General features: G+C 47.1%; 2 protein-coding genes across 7 annotated transcripts in view; both read right to left on the reverse strand.

Annotated features, from left to right (window-relative positions):
- Window positions 1–2,731, reverse strand: part of DHDDS (dehydrodolichyl diphosphate synthase subunit) — a 49,221-nt gene extending 46,490 nt beyond the window's left edge. For 3 of the 6 annotated variants that reach the window (XM_033227645.1, XM_033227643.1, XM_033227641.1), the window contains exons 1-2: window positions 2,516–2,731; window positions 2,025–2,142 (exon numbers count right to left, since the gene is read on the reverse strand). In XM_033227645.1, coding sequence (XP_033083536.1) covers window positions 2,025–2,087 — 63 coding nt within the window. In that variant the 5' untranslated portion in view covers window positions 2,088–2,142; window positions 2,516–2,731. Of the gene's footprint in view, window positions 1–2,024; window positions 2,143–2,514 lie in introns of all 6 variants that reach the window. The other 3 variants (XM_033227639.1, XM_033227640.1, XM_033227642.1) reach the window with 3 other exon arrangements.
- Window positions 2,732–5,166: 2,435 nt separating this feature from the next.
- On the reverse strand, window positions 5,167–25,422 carry LIN28A (lin-28 homolog A). The gene is made up of 4 exons (XM_033227646.1): window positions 25,233–25,422; window positions 24,574–24,770; window positions 9,325–9,509; window positions 5,167–8,575 (listed from the first exon to the last, which is right to left on the reverse strand). The coding sequence occupies exons 1-4, from the start codon at window positions 25,261–25,263 to the stop codon at window positions 8,359–8,361; spliced, it is 630 nt and encodes a 209-aa protein (XP_033083537.1). The 5' UTR covers window positions 25,264–25,422; the 3' UTR covers window positions 5,167–8,358.
- Window positions 25,423–25,916: the final 494 nt, after the last annotated feature.

Here is a 25,916-nt window from a genome sequence, read left to right on the forward strand (position 1 = left end):
AAAAAAAAAAAAAAATTGTTTTTCAAAGCAAACCAAAAAGACTTTTTTTGAGCCAAACAACTTACTTGGAGCCGGACATGGTGGCTCAAGCCTGTAATCCCAGCACTTTAGGACGCTGAGGTGGGCAGATCACTTGAGGCCAGGAGTTCAAGACCAGCCTGGCCAACATGGTGAAACCCCAACTCTACTAAAAATACAAAAAAAAAAAAAAATTACCAGGCATGGTGGCGGGTGCCTATAATCCCAGCTACTTCAGGAGGCTGAGGTGGGAGAATCGCTTGAACCCAGGAGGCAGAGGTTGCAGTGAGCCAAGATTGCACCAGTGCACTCCAGCCTGGGCAACAGAATAAGACTCCATCTCAAAAAAGAAATCACAAAAAACAAAACCCTTATCTGGCTTGGAGCAGCTTTGAGTTGTCTCCCATAACACAAGTGGACTCCTTAGCCTATTTTTCCTCACCTGGGAGGGCTCTTCCCTGACTGCTTCCTCAACAACACTTCTCCTTTTTCTACTTCTGTCTCCCACATACAGCCTTTCCATCCCCCAAAATCCATTCAAGTTATGCAGCTTGTTCTTCCAAACATACCACTGCAGTGGTTCCCCAAGGAGATACTTCCCATTTCCTGGACTGCTTGAGATCACTCGGCATTTGTTTGTGAGCATGTGTGGGGCTTGTATAAAGGTTACTGACTCATGAATTCATTACTGCCTGCTGCTTGACAGCCTGTGGCTGAAAAACAAAACCAAGCTGACTGGTCCCAATCTCAAACCTGTCTTAGGCAGATATAATATTGCTGTGATTCCTAGAGAAAAAGTTGAGGGAAGATTTGGGGAAGATGGGAGACAATAGTCTTCAAATGGCTGAAAGACAACCCTAATAATAATTAAGAACTGCTAGACATTATGCTAACTGCTTTATATTAATGTCTCATTTAATTCTCATAACAATTCTACAGTTGTTAAAGTCACATGATTACTAAATGATAGAACAGGACTTTCAGACCAGGTGCGTTGGCTCAGGCCTATAATCCCAGCACTGTGAGAGGCTGAGGTAGGTGGATCACCTGAGGTCAAGAGTTCGAGACCAGCCTGGCCAATATGGTAAAATCCCATCTCTACTAAAAATATAAAAATTAGTCATGTGTGGTAGCACATGCCTGTAACCCCAGCTACTTGGGAGGCTAAGGCAAGAGAATTGCTTGAACTTGGGAGACGAAGGCTGCAGTGAGCCAAGACTGCACCATTGCACTCCAGCCTGGGTGACAGAGCGAGACTCCGTCTCAAAATAAAAAAAAGAACAGGAATTTCAGCCATGTTTGTCTGCCTCTAGAGCCCAAACTCTTTTTGTTTTTTTTGAGACAGAGTCTCGTTCTGAACTTTTTTTTTTTTTTTGAGACAGTCTCATTCTGTCACCCAGGCTGGAGTGCAGTGGCGCAATCATGACTCACTGCAGCTTTGACCAGGCTCAAGAAATTCTCCCACTTCAGCCTTCTAAGTAGCTGGGACTACAGGTGAACACCACCAAGCCTGGCTAATTTTTGCATTTTTTTGTAGAATCAGGGTTTTGCCATGTTGCCCAGCCTGGTCTCAACTCCTGAGCTCAAACAGTCTGCCCACCTCGGCCTCCCAAATTGCTGGGATTACAGGCCTGAGGGACCAGGCCCAGCCCCCAAGCTCTACTGCCAGATCAAAGAATATATCAAAGATTAACCTATTTAAATCCAGAGGACAGTACAAGGAACAGTGATCAACATTCCAGGGAAACAAATTTCAGTTCTCTATAAGGAATACTTAGCAGTCTAGCTGGCCCAATGATATTGAGAGGCCTCGGCTTCCTGAAAATGTCAGAGTTAGGACAAAAGTCTACCAGAAATGTAGACCTGGAAGTTACCACTCTAAGACTCTTTGGTTTCCTTGCTAAATTCCACTTAATATCATGAATTGCTCAACTTTAATAAGAGGTTTTGATATAAGATTATCCAACTGACTAGAAGGCCAACTGGTGCTCTGGGCCATTGCTCACCTTTATGATGTTGGCACAGAACCGCTCCCAAAGTGACAGCTCTCCTTCCTTGATCCATGACATAGTTCTTTTCCAGTTAGAAGATCACCCCAGAACAACCAAACACCAGCCAGGTAATCTTGGATAAACAAGAAAGAAAATAAGAAGTCACCAAGGTTTGCAAAGAGCTATAACTGACTTCTGGGGAATCAGATGGACTGTGGAGAGCAGCCAGCATTAGAATCCAAAGACACTGGTCTAAGCCTATAATCTTTTACCACCCAGAGTTTTATAAGGCAATGAGACCTCTGGAGGGCAAAAGCCTTTCCTCGGTTCTCATGGCTTTGCAGACTTGTTTCCATTCCCATTTCCTCAGTATCTGCACTGACTTCTTCTGAACATCTAAGTCAGCTTCCTGCCACATCATGGTGCCCACATCTTGATCATTCCCCGTTTCTTCCTTCTCCATCTTCCCCCAAGCTGTTTCCCAGTCTGCGCTCCCAGTTACTAACCCCTTCAGTTATCGCACCCCCGGTACTTCACGCCTCAGTGGTCTCCTGATTATCCCCTCAGTCGTCCTTTTGCTTCTCCCGCAGCTGCTCCCCGCCCAGTCACCCTCTTCTCCTCTAGTTCACCCCTTCAGTTCAGTGGCATCTGATTCGCTCCGCTGGGCGCGTCCCCACAGCTTCAGTGGGCCGGCACTTCCTCACGACGTGGCGCTAGAAGAACACGTCATCTTTGGGCGCTGCGACACGCCCCCTCCGTCACCCAAGTTGGGGGGCCCTGCCCTGCGCCTGCGCCTGCAGGCTAGGGGGAGGGCAGTTCTCAGTCCCTTGGGGTGTGGAAGCGGGCCAGGATGAGAGCCAGGCTCACGTGACCCAGCGGCGCGGGAGGCTGGGCTCCAGGCCACGTGCTGGGGGACCAGCTGGGGAAGACGGGGTGGAGCCCAGCGTGGGGAGCGGAAGGGTCAGTAGACTCACAGATTGGGAGGCCTTTGGAAAACGCGCCAGTGAAATGAGCCAGGGGCAAGAATCGAGGCGCTTCTCGGCCTTCGAAGGCAGCTTAGGACTGCTGAGAAATGGGGTAAGGCAGCGTCCTAACCTGGGAATGCCGCAGAACCGGGCTTCATTAGAGCACTGGTACATACTCTTAAAAATTATCTCGTTACGTTTCGTGTTTTATTTAGTGGATTTAATCGTCTGGGAAGAAGTTTCTAGCCGGAGCCAATCTTACAGACGCGCAGAATATTAATCTATTTTGTGCCGATTTAAGGCACACATATTTTAGGATTTGTGGATTCCCAAGACCTGTCCCAACGAACTCAGGAGAAGCGGTAAGGCCAGAAAGATCTCTGCCGTAAGAATGACTTCTAGGCCAGAGGCGGTGACCCACGCCTGTAATCCCAGCACTTTGGGAAGCGGAGGCGAACGGATCACCTGAGGTTAGGAGTTCGAGACCAGCCTGGCCAACATCGTGAAACCCCCGTCTCTACTAAAAATACAAAAAATGAGCCAGGCGTGGTGGCGGGCGCCTGCAGTCCCAGTTACTCGGGAGGCTGAGGCAGGAGAACCGCTTGAATCCTGGAGGCGGTGGTTGCGGTGAGCCAAGATCACGCCACTGCACTCCAGCCTGGGCGACAGAGCGATACTCCGTCTCAAAAAAAAAAAAAAAATCGTAGTTCAATTTTCTCAAAATTGAAAAAGGAGGAAAAAAATTCTTTACAGATTCTTATACAACCAGTATTATTTTTATTTATTTATGTATTTTGAGACGGAGTCTGGCTCTGTCACCGAGGCTGGAGTGCAATGGCGCGATCTGGACTCACTGCAACCTCCGCCTCCCGAGTTCAATCGTTTCTCCTGCCTCATCCTCCCGAGTAGCTGGGACTACAGGCACGTGCCACCACGCCTGGCTAATTTTTGTACTTTTAGTAGAGACAGGGTTTCACCATTTTGGCCAGGATGGTTTCGATCTCTTGACCTCATGATCTGCCTGCCTAGGCCTCTCAAAGTGCTGGAATTACAGGCATGAGCCACCTGGCCCAGCCACAACCAGTATTTCTTGCAAAGCATAATACAATTCTATGATGTATTATGTTTTGAGTGGAATAAAAATTCACAATTGTCAAAGAACTTTTGTGGCATTTCACTTTACAATATTATTAAAGAAATGAGGCAAGGTAGAGATTTTTTATTGGCAATTTCTAATTGATTATGTCTTCCACTCTTTCTAATTAAAGGGGTTATTTTAACACAGCAACATGATCAGAGAAAGCCCTAGAGATGAGTAGAAATGAATAGTATTGAACTTTTCCATCCTTCCTGCTTTGCAACTTGGGGAGTAAATTTCAGTCCAACTTACTTCATTTTGCAGCAAGACAATTTAACTAAGTCCACTAGTAGTTTGCTGCTTTGTTGCTCTGCTGTCAGCTTTGACTTTTGGTACAATTAGGGAGCCACAAAGTCCCTGGAGTAGATGTATGAAACTTCTTTCCCTTGCTCTGATAATGTCAGGCTTGAGGATTTAAACTGGTTTCCCTGTTTCCTTGCACGTTATGTTAATATACTTGGTTTGCCTCCAATCAAGTTTTTTTTCCTTTTTAAAATCCTTCCCTTAGTGGGAATAGATGTTTAAAATTCACTGTTCTTGCTTGATGACTTGTGATATATAAAAAAAATTCAATGCTCATAAAAAGCAAACTTTGGCTCAAAGAAAATGTTACATTTATAGTTAGTCAGTGAATCTCCTCTGGCCTCAATTTCCCCAGTTCCACAACACATTTCTCTCCTTGGGGTGCTGCAAGGGGTTAATTAATTAAGATTTGTAAAGGACTTTGAGGAGTAGGGGACAAAGTATTATTAGGGTCTCATGCCCCAAGCCATGGCCCCATCCTTTCATCCCAGCCAGTGGCACAGGCAACCCCATTCTTATGCATGCCAAGCCCCTAATCCCCTCTTGAATGTGGAAGCTTCCAAGGAAAGGACAAGAGGCCTTAACTAGAAACAAAAATCCACTGTAATGAGGTGCTAAGAGGACTGAACTTTCAAGATTCATTCCTAACAAAGTGGCTGAACAGAAAAATGTAATGGTTCTTCTGTGACTTGTGAGTCCCAATTCAAGAAAGTGGGAGTTATGGGAAGGGCAAAAACATCTGACAAGGGGATGACAGTTTGAGTACCAATAAGTCTTTATTTATTCATTGTATTTTCCCAGGGAAAGGAGAAGGGAAGAGTCAGCATGTGTTAAAAAATGATTAAAAAATGGGAAAGGAAGTACCCAGTACAGCAAAATCAACCATCAAATAAACACACCCCTGTGATGGGGTCACCAGTGCCCAAAGGGGCTCAGTCTCCTGCAGTTCAGGAATGAGGGAAAGGGATCAGGAAAAAGACAGACAGGTACAGGCTTTCCTACCCTCCCTCCCCATAAATTCAGGATTTTACACAAAGCTTTGGTTTCTAGCAGTAAACATGGAGTTACATTCGTTCGTCTCCTATTAAACAATCTTGTGGCCACTTTGACATAAGTTTCTAGCACCTGCATAAAAGTTCCTGAGTGACTTGGATATACATTCATATTCCCTTTCTTGGCCTCCTGACCCCACTTTCTACATGGAAGAAGGCCCCCAATTGCATCTCTCTACTTTAGGATTAAAAATTAAGTAGGTTTGATCCATCCAAAATACAGCAGTGTCTTTTTTTTTTTTTTTTTTTGAGACGGAGTTTTGCTCTAGCCAGGCTGGAGTGCAGTGGTGCGATCTCGGCTCACTGCAGCCTCTACCTTGCGAGTAGCTGGGACTACAGGTATGCACCACCACACCCCGGCTAATTTTTTTGTATTTTAGTAGAGACAGCGTTTCACCGTGTTGGCCAGGATGGTTTTGAACTCCTGGCCTCGTGATCCGCCCGCCTCAGCCTCCCAACGTGCTGAGATTACAGGCGTGAGCCACTGTGCCCGGGCTACAGTGTTTGGCATGAATACATCAAGAAATGGTCGGCCCGGCGTGGTGGCTCATGCCTGTAATCCCATCACTTTGGAAGGCCGAGGTGGGCAGATCACCTGAGGTCAGGAGTTCCAGACCAGCTTGGACAACATGGTGAAACCCTGTCTCTACTAAAAATATGAAAATTAGCTGGGTGTGGTGGGCACCTGTAATCCCAGCTACTCAGGAGGCTGAGGCAGAATTGCTTGAACCCAAGAGGCAGAGGCTGCAGTGAGCCAATCATGCCACTCCACTCCAGCCTGGGTGACAGAGTGAGACTCCATCTTAAAAAAAAAAAAAGAATTGGTAATGGTCTTGACTTAGGTGGTTGGGAACAAGGGATGGAGGGTTTTCCTAGCTTCAGGATTTTTGCATACATCGTTTAAGAGTTGTGGAGACACTCCGAGTGTTAAATGTGTATGAGTGTGGGTGTGTAAGTTTTCTTTTGGGAGTGAACAGAAAAGAGGACAGGGTAGAAGACAAGTTTTTAGGACAGAAGATCTGGTCTAATAGGTAATAGGGGAAGGGGAATACAAAAGAAAGGATGGTTCAAGATCCCCACTTTAAGAAGAGGGCCCCCCAAACTAATGTTTCAGATCTTTTTGCCTGGTGCAGAACCTTCTGTCAAAGATGCTTTGGCTATTTTTCTCTCAATACAAAAAGAAGTTTGTAAACAAAACCCCCAAAGAACACGGAGAAAGGCCAATACATTATATTTACACAAACTAGACCACCTAGCAATCAACTTAGTGAAGTCCTACAAAGCCCAGACAAATACAATAACTAAAGAGGGGGCAGCGTTTAGGGGAGACAAGAACCCAGGATCAGACACACACCACCCAATGCGTTCTATTGCATTTGTCCCGTTTCAACACAGTGAGGTAGGTTTGCGGTGATCTCACAGCATGTAAACGAAACCCCCTTTTTCTCCTTTAGCTATCATGACACTATTAATCACTACTGCAGCAGGGCAGGACACAGGCCCCAGGCACCACAAAGCCGTCACTTGTGTGTCTCCCTGGAACCTGAGAATTTTGAAAGGTTAAGGATCTTAGACCTTACTTCATATATCCATCCCTCGACAGCACAGGATTAAGTACAGGGGTGTTAAAACTTGTCCTTGGCAACTCCAGTTTTACAAACACACACACCCTGTGGTGCATGGTAGGCCTAGCCTTATCTGGTGAAGAATGGATCTGGAGATGTAAAACACGTCCTGTGCCCTAGGATTAGACAACCCTCACCTAATCTTGGCTTGCTCTCTGGGCCTTTCACTTGGCCCAGCCTCTCCTAGCCTCTGTACCACCATTTCCTGTTTAGACTAATTCCCAATCTTCCAGTAGGAGGCAATCAAGTCATGGGGCAACCCAGTTAAAACCTAGTCTCCCATAAAACATTTTCAGGACAGAGGGGTTTCAAGAGGACACTATGACAGAAAAGCCAGCTCTTATTGGCAAAAATGAGGTAGTTCAATAGGCTGTGCACTCCAAATAGTTGCTCTCCATGGTGGCAAAAACAACAAAAAGTATTCCTGCTGCGCAGACCTGGAGCTGCTGCCGGCTTATCCCTGAGATTGCTCATGTACCTGAGAACACAGTGCAGGAAATGAGGGCCTTAGATTAAAATATACAAAAATACAAAACCAGAATATTTATATTAAGGAAAAAAAGGTTAAAATGCACAAGATACGTCATTCGCACACAGCTAGTGCAGTTGGCATCCTGGAGAAAGTGGGATCCAAGGTGCAGTATCCAAGGGAGCAAATAAATAAAATCACATTGGCTCAGAATGGGGCGGGAGTGAGCACAGGAGCAGCAGATCTGCAACTGTTCCCCCAAACACCCTTTTTGCCATCATCATTACCCATTGCTTGGGACAGTTGCCAGCACCCTGTCCCAAAAGTGGGTATGAGGATGTAAGATGTGAAAAAAAAAACACTACTTACTCCTGAGAGATTCCCTTCCACAGAATGTAGTGGCTTGGCTCCATGAATCTGGTCTTAATCATTTCACTCTGGCATGGGAATTATTATATATCCTTCTTTAAAAGGAAAACAACTTCCCTATCCAGGCCACTTTCAAAAGCTGGAAATTCTGGGAATGGAGCCTCAGATAAAGTATGCAGGTTGCAGGGTGATTCCCCCATCCTGGTTGCCCCCAGAACCCTCACTTGCATTTGGACAGAGCATGGTTGGAGTTCCTTTGACTCACCCTTTCCCCCCACCTAGAGGAAAGAAAGAGTGATGGTGTGAACCCCAGCCTGAGATACATGGCAGTGCCAACTAGCCCCAATGCACCCTATTCCCACTTTCTCCACTCTGCCTGCTCCTCAAAACTTCCTGATAGCAAAAGAATAGCCCCCACCCATTGTGGCTCAATTCTGCGCCTCCGGGAGCAGGGCAGGGCTGTGGATTTCTTCTTCTTCCTCCCGAAAGCAAGTTGGCTTTCCCTGTGCACCAGGGCCCTGCTGGGCCTTCAGCGGACATGAGGCTACCATATGGCTGATGCTCTGGCAGAAGTGGCACTTCTTGGGCTGGGGTGGCAGCTTGCATTCCTTGGCATGATGGTCTAGACCTCCACAGTTGTAGCACCTAGTACAAAGCAAGATGGTAAAAGTAAGAGAAAGGAGCAAGAAGAGGCCAGATGATTCCCATGAATGAGGACACCTGGGCTGTGGTACAGGTTTGTCACTTACTTCCCAGAGACCAAACTTCCCACTTACAAAAGGAGAACTATTACTAAATGATCTCTTAAGTCCTTTCCACATCTAATTGTCTAGGTGATCTCTTCAGATTCATGTCAACTTGAAAATACCAAGACACCAGAAATAGAAGTTACTGACCCCAACTGGGAACTGCAACTTGGAGGATAGGAGAGATTCTTCCATACCCTTAATATAAGAGAAATTAAAGAAGCCAAATTATAGTATCTGTTCAGAGCTAAGGGGCTTTAAGACCAAGCAAGATTAAGGAAACCCGCCATTTGCAGACCTGGTAAAGCAGCAACAGATATAGATAATACTATCTTGTCCCATCGTTTGCAAATCCGTGATCTCCTTTAATTCTAAAACCATCCTAGGATGTTAGTATCACTGCCCTCACTTAACAATTGAGGCTAGAGCCCACAGAGCAAACTTACTTGTCCCAAGTAGAAGCACTAAGTCACCCCCAGTGCCCTCCTCACCTACTGCCCTTGCCCACACCTATTGCAGGTGCTCAGCCTTCCAGATGCTGCCAGGGACCACAGGCTTCCCTTCGTGTTTTGCTCTGTGACCCAAAAGTGACAGGATTGGGAGACTGGGGATGCCCCAGCAACCTATAAGCTGCCTTCCAGTCCATACCTGTCTCCTTTTGATCTGCGCTTCTGCATGTTCTTCCCTTTTGGCCTCCTCTCACTCCCAATACAGAACACCCCACCAGGTCCGGTGACACGGATGGATTCCAGACCCTTGGCTGACTTCTTAAAGGTGAACTCCACTGCCTCACCCTCCTTCAAGCTCCGGAACCCCTCCATGTGCAGTTTACTCTGGTGAAGGGAAATAGCATTAGTTTCCATTATTATACCAAAAGACCAGGAGCATTTATTCCTGTAGGGTAGGAATCAAATGTGATGGTACTCCTATTTTACTGGTAAGGAAACTGACTCAAAGAGTCACTACAATTACGAACAACAAAAGTCTACCAGTATGTTAACAAAAATCATAATTATATAAGCAGATGCCATGATATTTTATAGCTATTAAATTAAGAATTTAAAGTTCTTAATAAAATAGAACAGAGGGCCGGGCACGGTGGCTCACACCTATAATCCCAGCACTTTAAGAGGCCGAGACGGGTGGATCCCCTTTGATCAGGACACCATCTCTACTAAAAATAAAAAAAATTAGCTGGGTGTGGTGGTAGGCACCTGTAATCCCAGCTACTTGGGAGGCTGAGGCAGGAGAATTGCTTGAACCCAGGAAGCGGAGGTTGCAGTGAGCCAAGATCATGCTATTGCACTCCAGCCTGGACAACAGAGTGAGACTTTGTCTCAAAAAACAAAACAAAGACAGAAAAATTTCTAAATATAAGCATTTGGAAGAAATCAACAAATACAAAATTATGAAATTTAAAGTGTCAAGCTATAGAGGTTGCAGTGAGCCGAGATGGCACCTTTGCACTCCAGCCTGGGCAACACAGCAAGACTTCGTCTCAAAAATAAATAAATAAATAAATAAAATACAATAAAAATAACTGGGCATGGTGGCTCAGCTGCATGCAGTGGCTTACGCCTGTAATCCCAGCACTTTGGGAGGCTGAAGCAGGTGGATCACGAGGTCAGGAGTTCAAGACTAGCCTGGCCAACATGTGAAACTGTGTCTCTATTAAAAATACAAAAATTAGGCCGGGCGCGGTGGCTCAAGCCTGTAATCCCAGCACTTTGGGAGGCCGAGACGGGCGGATCACGAGGTCAGGAGATCGAGACCATCCTGGCTAACACGGTGAAACCCCGTCTCTACTAAAAAATACAAAAAACTAGCTGGGCGAGGTGGCGGGCGCCTGTAGTCCCAGCTGCTCGGGAGGCTGAGGCAGGAGAATGGCGTGAACCCGGGAGGCGGAGCTTGCAGTGAGCTGAGATCTGGCCACTGCACTCCAGTCCGGGCGACAGAGCGAGACATCGCCTCAAAAAAAAAAAAAAAATACAAAAATTAGTCGGGTGTGGTGGCAGGTGCCTGTAATCCCAGCTACTTGGGAGGCTGAGGCAGGAGAATTGCTTGAACCCTGGAGGTGGAGGTTGCAGTTAGCCAAGATCACACCACTGTACTCTAGTCTGGTCGACAGAGCAAGACTCCATCTCAAACAAATAAATAAATAAAATAAAAATAAACTGTCACGCTATGAAGTACTGAAACATTCATTTTTCACATAATGCCTCACTTAGTATTTATACCATCATCAAAAGACCAAATAAATAGAATACTGGAAAAAATACAAAATCAAGTGGTATTTTTATAGCAAGGCAATATCATATGCCTTATTTAGAAAAAAAAAAAAAAAAAACCTCAAAATGCTCAATGATTTAAGAAACAATAATAATGGGCCAGGCGTGGCTGGCTCATGCCTGGTAATCCCAGCACTTTGGGAGGCCGAGGCAGGTGGATCACCTAAGATCAAGAGTTTGAGACCAGCCTAACCAACATGGAGAAACCCTGTCTCTACTACTAAAAATACAAAATTAGCCAAGCGTGGTGATGGGCACCTGTAATCCCAGCTACTTGGGAGGCTGAGGTAGGAGAATCACTTGAACCTGGGAGGAGGGGGTTGCAGCGAGCCGAGATTGTGCCATTGCACTCTAGCCCGGGCAACAAGAATGAAACTTTGTCAAAAAAAAAAAAAAAAAAAGAAAAGAAATCATAATAATAGCTGCAAAACATGTTAAACAAACAAATAAATAAACAGAATAGTCCAGGCATCACCATGACTCATGTCTGTCTGTTATCCCAGCACTTGGGGGAGGCAGAGGTGAGCAGATCACATGAATCCAGGAATTCAACACCAGCCTGGCCTAAGTGGCGAAATACCATCTCTACAAAAAATACAAAAATTAGCTGGGCATGGTACACAGACCTGTAATCTCAGCTACTCAAGAAGCTGAGGCAATCATTTGAACCCGGGAGGCAGAAGTTGCAGAGATGGCACCACTGCACTCCAGCCTGGGTGACAGAGCGAGACGCTGTCTGGCTCACCCCTGTAATCCCAGCAGAGATGGGAGCATTGCTTGAGCCCATGGGGTGGAGTGAGCCGAGATTATGCTACTGCATTCCAGCCTGGGCAACAGAGTGAGACCCTGTCTCAGAAACAAACAAAAACACCAAAACCCTCAGAATACATTTAACAAGGTAAAAAGCCTGTATGAGGAAAAAACTCAAATTATATTAAAGGAAAAAATGAAAAAACATACCACGATCTTGGATTGGAAGATTCAGTGATTCTAAAGGCTATGGGAAAATATAAATTGCCAAGAATACCAGTTATTACAATTTAAATTGGATATCATCAGCAGCGTAGCAACTACAAAGCGAAAAACAGCAAATTTACAGTGGAGAAAACTGGCAGATAATACCCTAGTCAAGTTCTTTGCGTTTTGCTTTGCCTACAGTGGGATACACGTATCTCCTGATATGATGCACTAAGGACTTACGACTTTAAAAATGCACACCCTGAATCTAACCTTGAGGGAACATCGGACAAACTCAAACTGAGGGACATTCCTATAAAACAGGACTTCAAAAATGTCAAGGTCATAAAAAGACAAAGCCTGAAGAACTGAACAGTTCAATGCAATCCAGGATTCCAGATTGAATCTTGAAACAGAAAAAAAAAAATAGGACAATTGACAAAATTTGCATATGGCATATAGATAAATGTATCAGTGTTTAATTTCCTGATTATGATTAGTGTACTGAAATGATGTCGCCGGGCGCGGTGGCTCAAGCCTGTAATCCCAGCACTTTGGGAGGCCGAGACGGCGGATCACGAGGTCAGGAGATCGAGACCATCCTGGCTAACCCGGTGAAACTCTGTCTCTACTAAAAAATACAAAAAAACTAGCCGGGCGAGGTGGCGGGCACCTGCAGTACCAGCTACTCGGGAGGCTGAGGCGGGAGAATGGCATAAACCCGGGAGGCGGAGCTTGCAGTGAGCTGAGATCCGGCCACTGCACTCCAGCCTGGGTGGCAGAGTGAGACTACGTCTCAAAAAAAAAAAAAAAAAAATATATATATATATATATATATATATGATGTAAGATTGATATTCTCAGTCAGGCACAGTGGCTGATGCCTGTAATCCCCAGCACATTGGGAGGCCAAGATGGGTGAATTGCTTGAGCCCAGTAATTCGAGACCAGCTTGGGCAATATGGCAAAAACCCGTCTCTACAAAATAATACAAAAATGGGCCAGGCATAGTGGTGCATGCCTGTAGTCCCAGCTACTGGGGAGGCTGAGGTGGGAGGATCTCTTGAGCCCTGGAGGCGTAGGTTGCAGTGAAAAGAGATCGCACGACTGTGCTCCAGGCTGGGTGACAGAGTGAGACCCTATCTCAAAAAAAAAAGATCACTATTCCCATTCTTGGGAAATACGCACTGAAATATTTAGAGATAAAAGTGCTTACTGTCTCCAACTTACAGTTTTAAAAAATAAAATAAAACTATCTGTACCAAGAGAAAGAATGATAAAGCAAAGGGGGAAAATGTTAAGAGTTGATGAATCTGGGTAAAGGTTATGTGGGAGCATTGGGCATTGTTCTTGCAGCCTTTTTAAAGTTTGAAATTATATCAAAATAATGTTACCAAAAGACAGTATAACCCAAGCAGATGGATCAGAGGATTAAAATGGAAAATCACAGAGAGATCTGAGAATACATGGAGAAATCAATAAGCAAGCAAAATAATTCAATAAATGCTGCTATAAAAATTAATAATCCATTTGGAAAGGAAGCCATATTCCTACACTTTGTATGATACACATGCAAAATACATTTCAGAGGATTTAAACACCTCATTGTTAAGAAAAATACTGAAAAGTTAAGACAGATAATCAGACTGGTAAAACTACAAAAATATACCATAGATCACTAAGAAAAAAGAATTATACAACATAATATAAGTAGATATCAGTAGGAAGTCTTAGCATGACACATATATTCAGTATCTCATTACTGGTTTACAAAAATTGGAAATAACCTACCGGTTTATTTGTAGTTGCTACGCTGCTGACGATATCCAATTTAAATGGCAATACCTGGTATTCTTGGCAATTTATATTTTCCCATAGCCTTTAGAATCACTGAATCTTCCAATCCAAGATCGTGGTATGTTTTTTCATTTTTTCCTTTAATATAATTTGAGTTTTTTCCTCATATAGGCTTTTTACCTTGTTAAATGTACCGGTTGAATAAATATGGTACATCTATAATAATGAATACCATGCAGCCATTAAAAACAAAATGTGGTTTGTTCACAGTCACATTTTGGTACCTGAAATAATGCCTAGCACATTTTTGAAAGAATTAATGAACCAGGAGGCAGATTTTTAATCATTCAGCTGAGAAAGATAACCACAGTATTGTTAAAGAAAAAACAAAAAGCAAGATTTAGAACAATATGTATGGAATAATCCCATTAGAACACTGCATATTTGCACCAAAATTTAAGGACACTGATATTTATAAAACAGTTAGCAAACAGCCAGCAGCCACCAAGAAAAAAAAAAAAAAAAGTAGTTATTCATACAGCTAGTTCTGTAGCAAAGCCAGAGTCAGATGACCCAGACTTCCTGATTTAAAGCTCAGAGCTCATTCTATCATGCCACTTACTGCACCACCAACTTGACATTAGTGGAAGTGATAGCATCTCAGGCCCTACCCGGAATAGACTTCATTACAGCTTCATCTATTTTAGTAAAACAACAGTGTCAAATATGTCAACAAGGAGTAGTCGTCATAGAAAATGGAGAAGCAAAAGGGATCGCTGTGCACCTACCTAGTCCTGGCTCAAGGGAACATGAGTAAGTAGCATTAGTATTTTATGCTGGTGACTGGGTGTGGGGGAAATATTCCAAACTGGAACTTAGATGAAGCATGCTCTTCATCAAGATGGGAACTACAGATTCCTCATCACTTCATTTTTTTTTTTTTCTTTTGAGACAGAGTCTCGCTCTATTGCCCAGGCTGAAGTGCAGTGACGTGATCTCAGCTCACTGCAACCTCCACCTCCTGGGTTTAAGCGATTCTTCTGCCTCGCCTCTGGAGCAGATAGAACTACAGGCACACGCCACCACACCCTGCTAATTTTTGTATTTCTAGTAGAGACACGGTTTCACCTTATTGGCCAGGCTGGTCTCAAACTCCTGACCTCATGATCCGCCCACCTCGGCTTCCCAAAGTGCTGGGATTATAGGCATAGCCACCGTGCCTGGCCAAATTTTTGTTTTAAGATGATATTGCGGGCCAGGTGCAATATCTCTCTTGCTGTTGCACAGTAACCACCCTGACTTTAAAGTTAAATTTGTAAGGTTGAGCATGGTGGCTCACAACTGTAATCCCAGCAATGTGGATGGCTGAGGCAGGTGGATCCTGAGCTTGAGGCTCAGGAGTTGGAGACCAGCCTGGGCAACATGGCAAAACCCTGTTCTCTACAAAATAATACAAAAATTAGCTGAACATGGTGAGATGTGCCTGTGGTACCAGCTACTTGGGAGGCTGAGGTAGAAGGATCGCTTGAATCCGGGAGGCAGAGGTTGCAGTGAGCTGAGATCGCGCCACTGCACTCCTGCCTGGGTGACAGAGCAAAAATCCATCTCAAAAAATAAAAATTATATTAGATTTGACTTATTTTTTATTGAGCTAGGTAGGATAAGAGATGCAATTAGTGGGTGAGTTGGGAGGTCTTAGAGGAGCCAGACCAAGAGCCTTCTGGACCCAGGCAATTCCAGCTTCACTCACTTGCCCAGCTTGTCTTAGGCTGGGACACTCTTAGTTCTAGCTGTGATTCAGGAGGTAAATGGTTAAGAACAAGGGTTGGCCGGGCGCGGTGGCTCAAGCCTGTAATCCCAGCACTTTGGGAGGCCGAGATGGGCGGATCACGAGGTCAGGAGATCGAGACCATCCTGGCTAACACGGTGAAACCTCGTCTCTACTAAAAATGCAAAAAACTAGCCGGGCGAGGTGGCGGGCGCCTGTAGTCCCAGCTACTCCTGAGGCTGAGGCAGGAGAATGGCATAAACCCAGGAGGCGGAGCTTGCAGTGAGCTGAGATCCGGCCACTGCACCCCAGCCCGGGAGACAGAGCAAGACTCCGTCTCAAAAAAAAAAAAAAAAAAAAAAGAACAAGGGTTGATTGAGTCTGAGGGCCTGTTCCCTCCTTTCTTTAATCATCTATAAAATGGAGTAAATACTAATTTTATGGTAGTGCTGTGAGGTTTTATGCATGAAAAGTAGTTAGCACTTTGCCTGCCACACATAAATCCTCAGGGAGTGGCAATTATCAACCTCTTCAGACTGGATGGGGTGGGTTAACAGAGAGAACTAAGTGCCAAGCATCTGGTTTTATCCTAACTAGCTGTAGAAACTCAGAAGAATGGCCGGGCGCGGTGGCTCAAGCCTGTAATCCCAGCACTTTGGGAGGCCGAGACGGGCGGATCACGAGGTCAGGAGATCGAGACCATCCTGGCTAACATGGTGAAACCCCGTCTCTACTAAAAAGTACAAAAAACTAGCCGGGCGAGGTGGCGGGCGCCTGTAGTCCCAGCTACTCGGGAGGCTGAGGCAGGAGAATGGTGTGAACCCGGGAGGCGGAGCTTGCAGTGAGCTGAGATCCGGCCACTGCACTCCAGCCCGAGCGATAGAGCGAGACTGCGTCTCAAAAAAAAAAAGAAACTCAGAAGAATATCCCCTCTCTGAGCCCCAGTTTACTGGAGAGTAACACCTTCCTATATGGACACCTCATAGGCTTATTTTAAAAGGATCATATAAATGGGGACATGCAACAAGAAATTGACTAGTCCTTTCAGGTCACTCACTGCATCACTGGAGGATCTGAGGTCTAAGACTTTTACAGAGTGAACCCCCACCCCTGCAGGCATCTCAGTGTAACCGGCTGGCCAAGATTTAAACCGGTGGTCTCCAGGGTTGGCTCCCTGCCCTCCTCCCCCGCCCCTTTCTAAAACATAGTTTGAATTCCTCTCTTATCAGATAGGTAATCAGCGTGCAGCCCCACAGAGCCAGCCTCCCAGGGCCTGCATCTGAAAAGCGCCTGAAATTCTTGTACCACCCCCATTCCACCCCCAACCACACACAAAGCAGGGCCCTGCCCCTTTCCCCATCCCCTCCAAAAAGAAAAGACCTTTGGGGGAGGGGCATGGCCTGAGCTCCCCCAATAGAGCCCAGCCCCAGGAAACAAAGAGTTGACACTGGCTGGTTCTGGTGGTCAGATTCCTGGAGTTCCAAGGCGCAGATCCCTCTTGCATCCCCCTCTCCCTCCTCCCCACATTCAACAGTTTCTTCTTTCCTCTCCAAGTTGGGGTTATGGTCACGGTAAGAGAACTAGATGTAGAAAGTCCTTCCTTCCCCAAGCAGTCTTGCCAAAGTCACCATCAGCAGCCATCTTCCCTTCTCTGGCTTGCCCACTGCCCACTTCATGGATAGAACCAAACAGGACCACCTCCCCTTGGGTCTCTTCAGTCCAATCCTCAATTATTGATTCAGATAAATTGTTTTAAAGGGGAGGGGAAGAGGAGGCATAACTCACATCATCCTTTCCCAATTTCTTCAAGTTAGGACAGTGGGGAGCCCACATGGGCCTACTGTGTTGGGGAATGTGGCATCAGACAACAGAAAGTATTTTTTTCTTTTTTTGATGGCAGGGAAGGAAGCTCTCCAGTTAAAGTACTTAGGCCTTCTGATCCCTTCTTAATACCTCAGTAATTGCCTGCCTTACCCTATACAGCCCACACCAAGTACCTCATCTCAGCATCAATTTATGCCTTTACAAGTTTAGAGATAGAATGAGCCTTAGGGGTTACTTAGGAAATGTGGAGTTAAAAACAAAACAAAACATTATAAAAGAAAAAAAAGTATGAACAAAAAAAAAAAAGAAAGAAAAAAAAACCACACAGAAACCTAAGTGTCCCTCTTTCTACATAAGTGGCAACAGAATTTCAGCAGTTGTAGCACAACTGCTACAGTTGTGCAGATTAAAGCTGGGGTTCTTGGCTCTTCTGCAAGAGGCTATTCCAGCTCTTCTTCCAGGGCCCTTCCAGCCGAAGATTCCATAGTGCAGGTCTCTACCTCAGTTCTCGGTTCCTAGCTTACACAAGCATTTGTTGAATGTCTATGTACTATGCAAAATAACTGTTACTAATTGATGCTTACTGTAGGCTAAGTGGCATTCTAACCACTTTACATGTTGCAACTCACTTAACCCTTGTATCAAACTGGTGCAGTGGGGTGTTATGAAGACCCTCATGTTACAACATGAGGACATGGAGTCAGAAGGGTTAATAAGCACCTTGGTTAAAGCTGCAGTAAGAGGCAAGAGCTGAGCTGAATGCAGCTGGCCTAACTCTCGCCAATGCAATTCAATATGATGCAAGTCACATATATAATTGAAAACTTTCTAGTAGCTACGTTTAAAAAAGGGTCTGATGAAAGTAATTATAGTGACTCAGTCCTGTGGTGTCACATCCCTATCTTGCTTCATTCCTGGAGGTAAGATATGGTAAGTAGGAAACCAACCGGTTCTCCCAGAAGCAGTTATTTGATGGTGTGTGTGTGTTAAGGAGGGTGGTGAAAGGGGTGTCTGGAACCTAAGGCTTCAGGCAGCCAATCCTTCTGATCCCCTCTGCTCAGCCACAGCCAGGCCCTGTAGTGCCTGCCTGGAGTTCTCCACCAGATGGCGCTGCTCAGCCTGTCTGGCCAAAGGTAAGCCCCAGGGCGCCTATGTCAGAAGGTACTGAGTAGCTACCTGGTCTGGGCTGTGAACAAGTGTTCAGGTAGATTTATCTCCACAGCTCCTTAGGGCAGTCATCTTGTCCTCCACGTCCCACCCTGGCCCCACCCAACCACCTGCTCTATCGGGGATAAGAATGAAAGGTTCCTAGACTTTTAGGCCAGAAACTTAATTCTTACAGTCTACTGCTTAGAAAAGTCAAGTCTTGTCTAAATTAAATAACTCCATGCTGGGCCAGTCGCGGTGGCTCACGCCTGTAAACCCAGCACTTTGGGAAGCCTAGACGGGCGGATCATCACGAGGTCAGGTGTTCGAGACCAGCCTGGCTAACATGGTGAAACTTTGTCTCTACTAAAAATACAAAAAATTAGCCGGGCATGGTGGCAGGTGCCTGTAATCCTAGCTACTTGGGAAGCTGAGGCAGGAGAATCGCTTCAACCCGGGAGGCAGAGGTTGCAGTGAGCCGGGGCTGTGCAACTGCACTCCAGCCTGGGTAACAGAGATTCCGACTCAAAAACAAAACAAAACAGAAAAAACCTCCACACTGAGATCATGTTAAATAAGTCTCTATCAACTGTGTATTCTCCCCCAACTCCTTTGACCTCCCACTCTGACTATGTGGCCAGTGGTTGATACTCATGCCTGCAGGAAGAGGGGAGAGGTAGTTTTACCTAGGGCAGTTACTCCAAAAAACAATAATTCCAGTAGAATGTGATTAGCAATGTTAAAGAAACTAAATGGCCATGGTGAATGTTACTGAAAACCACTTGTAAGGCAGGCAGCAGTGTCAACAACCACAGGGTAGAAACTTCCCATATTTGAAGCTTTGTTCAGGACGGTGTCACAGCCTTTACTTTACACTATCACTGGGCACAGTGGCTCATGCCACCCAGCACTTTGCAAGTCCCAGGCAGGTGGATCACTCGAGGTCAGAAGTTTGAGACCAGCCTGGACAACATGGTGAAACCCTGTCTCTACTAAAAATACTAAAATTAGCTGGGCATAGTGGTGTATGTCTGTAATCTCAGCTACTTGGGAGGCTGAGGCAGGAGAACTGCTTGAACCCAAAAAGTCGGAAGTTGCAGTGAGCCAAGTTAGTGCCACTGCACTCCAGCCTGGGTGACAGAGCAAGACTCCATCTCAAAAAATAAAAATAAAAATAAAAGACATTGTCTAGAAGCATGTCTCAGAAAGAAGAGGACCCCAGAAGATTCCACAACGTGTTCAGGAAACTTCCTACCTCTCTACCAACTTTCTGAAAAATCAAGTTAATTTATTTTTAAGCTGCCTTTTCCTATTAGGAGAGAAATAAATCATGGATGGCCACTAAATCTGTGACTCCCACTCTATCAACAAAAACGAGAGGAACATCTCTGGGCTCAGAGTTGTGATCTACTGACATTCACTCCACAAACTTTCACAGTGCTATATTGTGCCCAGGCCATATAGCCAGCCCAGAAAGCGAAAGATCTCTGCCGACATGGACCCCAGACTGCTAAGTGTACTTCTGATTCACCAAGGTCCTCAAGATGCCCCTTTTCTTATTCATTCCTCAGCCCACCGAGTGCATACTAGAAAATTAACCAAGCAGCTAAGTTCCTCCCTTCAAAGAGCCTATGGGTTACATAGAGAAGGGTATAAGAGCAGTACATCAATAACTAGATACGAGGTGAGCAATCAGAGGTGCAGTGTTGCAAACCAGGAGGAAAGATCTTGTATATTTCCCCACTCGCCCCCACAACCCTGCCAGCAAACCCAGCTGTTCTAACCTAGACCCTGAATAAGATTGCTCTTACCACCTCCTCACTCATGGCTTCCAGAAAAGCAGGCCACGTGGCTTCAGGGCAATTTCAGCAGTTTGTCTAGGTATTAAAAACTTTTTCTCCTAAACCAACTTGGTCCCTTGGTCAAATATGGGCTTTTCTTTTGACTCCAAGTCTTCTAATATAGCATTTTAGCCAGAAAGTCAATTTAAACATATTTGAGATTTAAACATATCTGGGTCCTGAGGAACTATGGGAAAGCAGGGAATTTTTCTTTTTTCCAAATTTTTATTAATCTTGAGAGTTTGCAAATTGAACCACAGGAAACATGAGTTACACCAAAACTCTTAAAATGGCCCAAAATGAGGATTTTTGAATTCTTTTTTTTTTTTTTTTTTGAGACGGAGTCTTGCTCTGTCGCCCAGGCTGGAGTGCAGTGGCCGGATCTCAGCTCACTGCAAGCTCCGCCTCCCGGGTTTACGCCATTCTCCGGCCTCAGCCTCCCGAGTAGCTGGGACTACAGGCGCCACCACCTCGCCCGGCTAGTTTTTTGTATTTTTAGTAGAGACGGGGTTTCACCGTGTAGCCAGGATGGTCTCGATCTCCTGACCTCGTGATCCGCCCGTCTCGGCCTCCCAAAGTGCTGGGATTACAGGCTTGAGCCACCGCGCCCGGCCCGATTTTTGAATTCTTGATTAATCTCAGGGAAATAGTTGACAGTTTAGCTTTCTTGCTCCAGCTTTCCTGTATAGCTGTTTCTCAAGCAGGGGATGAGACTTTGACTCCAAGGGGACATTTGAAAATGTATGGAGATGTTTTTGATTGTCACACCTGAGATGCAACTGGCCTCTAGTGGGTAGAGACCAGCAATACTGCAGTACATCCTGTAATGCATAGAACAGACTCCCCAGAACAAATTATCCTGCTCAAAACATGTCAATAGAGCTGAGATCGAGAAACTAATTTAAGGGCTTGCTATCTATTTCCCTAACTCTAGAGACAGGCAGATTTCTAAATCTAAAGATGTGTACCTAAAGAGTTGTTATAGAAATCTCTTTGCTTTGTGTTTTGTTATTGTTTTGTTTAGTTTTTGGCTAGGGGATGGGCTTTTTCCCCCACTCATCTACTCTTGAAGAGGATATTACAGCATTTGGGAGAGAGCATAAGAACATTAGTTAACAGGGCATTGGGATCCTAATAACCCCAACTTTGGAAGGGAAAAGAAAATGTTTTTAAATTGCCTTTCCCCCTTCCTTTTCACTTGCAAAAGGGCTTCCTGACGCCCTCCCTCTGGTAGATGCTATCTTAGGACAATTACCTTCCCACCAGCCCACCCTAACCCCAGGGTGCCCAACCCCAGCAGCCGAAGAATGGGAAGTTTTGTTAAAGATTTCTTACCCTCTGCTTCGGGAACACTTTCCTCCCCCAGTAAACAATTTATCCTGTGTTTACTAAATTCCTTTACCATTAGATTTCCAGAGAGTCATTTCTTTTTTTTTTTTTTCTTTTGAGGTGGAGTCTCGCTCTGTCGCCCAGGCTGGAGTGCAGTGGCCAGATCTCAGCTCACTGCAAGCTCCGCCTCCCGGGTTCACGCCATTCTCCTGCCTCAGCCTCCCGAGTACCTGGGACTACAGGCCCCCGCCACCTCGCCCGGCTAATTTTTTGTATTTTTTAGTAGAGACGGGGTTTCACCATGTTAGCCAGGATGGTCTCGATCTCCTGACCTCGTGATCCGCCCGTCTCGGCCTCCCAAAGTGCTGGGATTACAGGCTTGATCCACCGCGCCCGGCCTCCAGAGAGTCATTTCTAACCACAAGTTCAGAAGAGCCAGGCGCAGTAGCTCACGCCTGTAATCCCAGCATTTTTGGAGGCTGAGATGGGCAGATCACCTGAGGTCGGAAGTTCAAGACCAGCCTGACCAACATGCAGAAACCCCATCTCTACTAAAAATACAAAAAATTAGCCGGGCATGGTGGCACATGCCTGTAATCCCAGCTACTCGGGAGGCTGGGGCAGGAGAATCGCTTGACCTGGGAGGTGGAGGTTGCTCTGAGCAGAGATCATGCCATTGCACACCAGCCTGGGCAACAAGAGCCAAACTCCGTCTCAAAAAAGGCAAAAACCAGAAAACAAAAAACAAGTGCAAAGACTGGAATCACTAATCTAACTTACCGCTAAGGTGGGGTTGGAGGACCCCTGACCCAAGCCCTGCCGGCATGCTACCATTGTCAGAGCTAACAGGTAAAGGTTCAGGGAATCTCCACCCATCTTTGTGCTTTCTGAGTAGAATGGGAAGAGCTGGGGATTAGAGAGACAAATTCTTAGTTCTCTTCCAGCTCAGCTCCCTCTTGACAGCTTACTCAACTGTGGGTTCCTGGATGTTCCAAGAGCCTAAAATCCAGAGTATTTCCAAGCCAGTACATCTGACCCAGCAGTGTAGACTCAATGCATGCTCTATGCCATCCAATAGTTTCCCAATTGCTCTAGATCCTAAGGTGAAGCCTGCTAGGCCCAAGTCCCCATTTGCTCAAAAAACAAAACCAAACAAAAAAACACCTTCCTTGGGGTATGTATATCACCAAGGAACCCAAAAGATGAGGGGATACATTCCCCTCAGCCCCTCCCTATCTGGCAGCCTTTGGATGGGAGATGAGAAAACGTTGGGTCTGACTCTTTTATTCCAGCCTCCCAAAGTTGGGGGAGCTGTCCAGTCCCCAGACCAGGAAAGATTTTAATCTCTTTGTGATCAGATAAATGGGAGAGTGGGGGAGGCTTGCTACCCTGCTGAGGAGGGCCATTCAAAGCTGGTTCCTGTAATAAAGTGATTTAATAGATCTAAAGAGGCCAATTCCCTTCTTTCTCCCACAATTACTTCCTGTGGGTTATCATTCACATATGTAAATGAGACAGAGAAGGGAGAAAAGCCACCAGTGGGAAACTAGCTGTCTAATGGGGGGTTGGGGGGATCAGGATGCTGCAAGGGGTCAGCTCAGTATCCTGCTACAGGTCCTCTTGGCAGATGTTCAAGTAGCCCACTGACCCCATGGCCCCAACACTAAGTGGTGGCTCCCCATCTCTCTGCATCTATTCCCCTCGTTTGTTCCTCACTGAAGGCTGTGCTCAAAGACGTCCCTGCTGCCTCCAACTAGTCCATCCAGCATCTCCCTTCCCCACCCCTCCCCCCAAGAATGCCATCCCTCAGGCTCCAACCCTTAATCCCCACATCCTCCTTTCCCCTCCCCCACACCTCCTAAAGCCAACCTCCCTTAAGTAACCCCTCCCTGCCCGGCCTGGGTGTCAACCTACACGATCTGGGATTAGCAATTTCTTCTTTCCAGAACCAGCCGCAAACCTCCAAAGATGGAAGGGCCACAGGCAGCAAGCAACTTCCTTTCCATGGTCTTTATGGGTAGCTGGTGGCCCAGGACCACCAGAATGCCTCTAGGATATTCAGGAAGGGGAAGCCTGGGAGGAGGGAGACCTGAAGTCTCTGGCTCCTTGTTTGAGGCCAGGAATGTTGAGACAGCAATCAATGGCTGTCTGGGGCCATAAATGCCAAGCGGAGAATAGGTCCAGAGGCCAGCCTCCCTCCACCCCCTGCCCTGCGACACTGAATTTCACCCCATACTGTGCTGCCCTGCTTTAACTGAGAACTTGGGGTTGTGACCTATCCACTTCCCTCCCAGCCTGGCCCAGGAATGTAAGGAAGGCCAGGGCTCCTTGGGTTTTCCTTCTTCACGGGAACTGGACAGCAAAGACCCCAGTCCTGAGCTTATAAGCTCCCACGTGGATCCTTCAGGGATCTGCCAAACCCAGTTTTTAGTGACCAGCCAGGTGAGATCTGCATTAAAAAGGGGATGAGGCTGACTTCTTGGCTTTATACCCCTTGGGTCCAGTAGCCAGTTGCCCTCACTCTCTCCCGCCTTCTGAGCTCCATTCAGACGTTGGAAGCGCTGGGCGCCCGGCTCAGGCCCCGCATGTGCTTCCCTGGCCGGCCTGCTCGCCCTCCCCCCACCGGCAAGCACAATACAACCTTAGTTTCTGCCACATGGGGTCACCTCCCTGCCCCCTGCCCCTTCCCAGGGGAAAGAGGTAATAGACACGTGGTGAGCCGGAGGGGTTCCCGGAAGGGGGCGGGGGTGCTGATAATTGGTGCTGCCTCCAACTACTCCCCCAGAGATAGTTAACAGGGATTCAGAATTGGGGTGCCGAAGCAAAGACAGGGACGCATAATGAGGGCTCCCGAAGGCCCTCAATTCAACAGCGAGCCCGGAGCCCACCCGTGGATCTGTGCGCCTAGACACCCTTCCCTGGACAAAGTTACCGGAATCAGTCTCACCTGGTGCACAAAGACGTCCACGGGGGGGTCGAGCGCGACCCCGGCGCGGGCGGTCATGGACAGGAAGCCGAACCCCATGCGCACGTTGAACCACTTACAGATGCCCGCACCGTGCAGCAGCTGAGGCTCGTCAGCCGCCTGGGCCGCGTCCTCCGGCGCCTCCTCGGGTGCCTCTTCTGCCGCCTTGGCGCAGCCACCTAGAGAGAGGGAGGGCCGGGCACTCAGCTGGGGGGCACGGAATCGGAAGGCCGTCTCGCGCTCCAGGCAGGGAGACCCGAGTGTCCAACCCCACAAGTGGACAGTCAGGAGGGGGCAGCTGCCAAGGAACAGAGAGAAGAAACCTATCCCGGTCGCCTCCCGTGCTCCCCTAGCGTACACCGGGACAGTGGTGCCCCGAAAGTTTTGCTCCTCTTCCCACAGTGCGTTTCCCGGAGACTCATGGCGGGACAAACCTCTCCCCTCCATCTACCCACGTAGTCTGGCGCGCACGCCACTGGAACACCAAGGTTCCTTGCTCCAGAGACGGCCCTATGAAGCAGGAGGCCGCACCGTCTTGGGGTCCTTTGGGCAGCCTTGGAGTCAGTTCTCCACCTTTCTTCTACGTGGCTCCTGGCCGCCCCTGCATCCTAAGGTGTCCCCGCTAAGTCCCGAGCTCGAACCTGCAAACTGCTGGTTGGACACGGAGCCCATGGTCGTCGGCTGAGCCCGTGGCCCCGGGCCCCTGGTCGGGCGGCTGCTGGCCCCGGAGAAGTCCGAAGGCAAAGGGGTGGTTCGGAGAAGAGGCTGCTACATCTTCCCCCGCACAATAGCGGTGGGAGGGCCCACGGCTTTTCAAAGGCTCCCAAATTCTAAAAGACAATGACCCAACCCCCCGCGGGCAGCCCCCTCCCCTCCCCTCCCTCTCCTTTCCCCTCCCTTTCCCTCCAGCTCCAGCTCCGGCCCTCCCCCACTGCTCCGGTCTCTGACACCTCTGGGGTGTCCCTTCTCAGAACCTTGAGGTTTGACACCCCCTCCCCACACACACATCTGGAGATGGGGCTGTCTGCTCTAGAAGGCTTGAGTACCCCGGAATTTGGGATCCTGCATTTTGGACTCAATAGGGGTCCCCGAAGCAGATACAGGTGGGGGACCTGGTTGGGGGGTAGTTTTAAAACCACGTGACTGCTCCCACACACACACCACCCCCACCCCCCGCGCAGATAATTATACATTCCAGAGAGTTGGGGGAGGGAGGTGTGAGGCTGGTGGCGCTGGCCAATCAGAAACACAAACCACCTGTCAAGGGAGAAATGAATGGGCCCTCCCCCTCCCCCAGCTCTTGAGCGCCCCTCCCCCTCTCTTCC

Source organism: Trachypithecus francoisi, unplaced genomic scaffold, assembly GCF_009764315.1.
Source record: "Trachypithecus francoisi isolate TF-2019V2 unplaced genomic scaffold, Tfra_2.0 Lachesis_group12, whole genome shotgun sequence".
In the NCBI taxonomy this organism is placed as follows: domain Eukaryota; kingdom Metazoa; phylum Chordata; class Mammalia; order Primates; family Cercopithecidae; genus Trachypithecus; species Trachypithecus francoisi.

Bases quoted from the DNA above. Each gene is read 5' to 3' on its own strand.
- LIN28A (XM_033227646.1), bottom strand. From the start codon at position 25,263: ATGGGCTCCGTGTCCAACCAGCAGTTTGCAG. The intron at 24,771-25,232 runs GTTCGAGCTCGG...CCCTCTCTCTAG, and splicing joins GTCCAACCAGCAGTTTGCAG to GTGGCTGCGCCAAGGCGGCA. The intron at 9,510-24,573 runs GTGAGACTGATT...TCCCTTCACCAG, and splicing joins TGGACGTCTTTGTGCACCAG to AGTAAACTGCACATGGAGGG.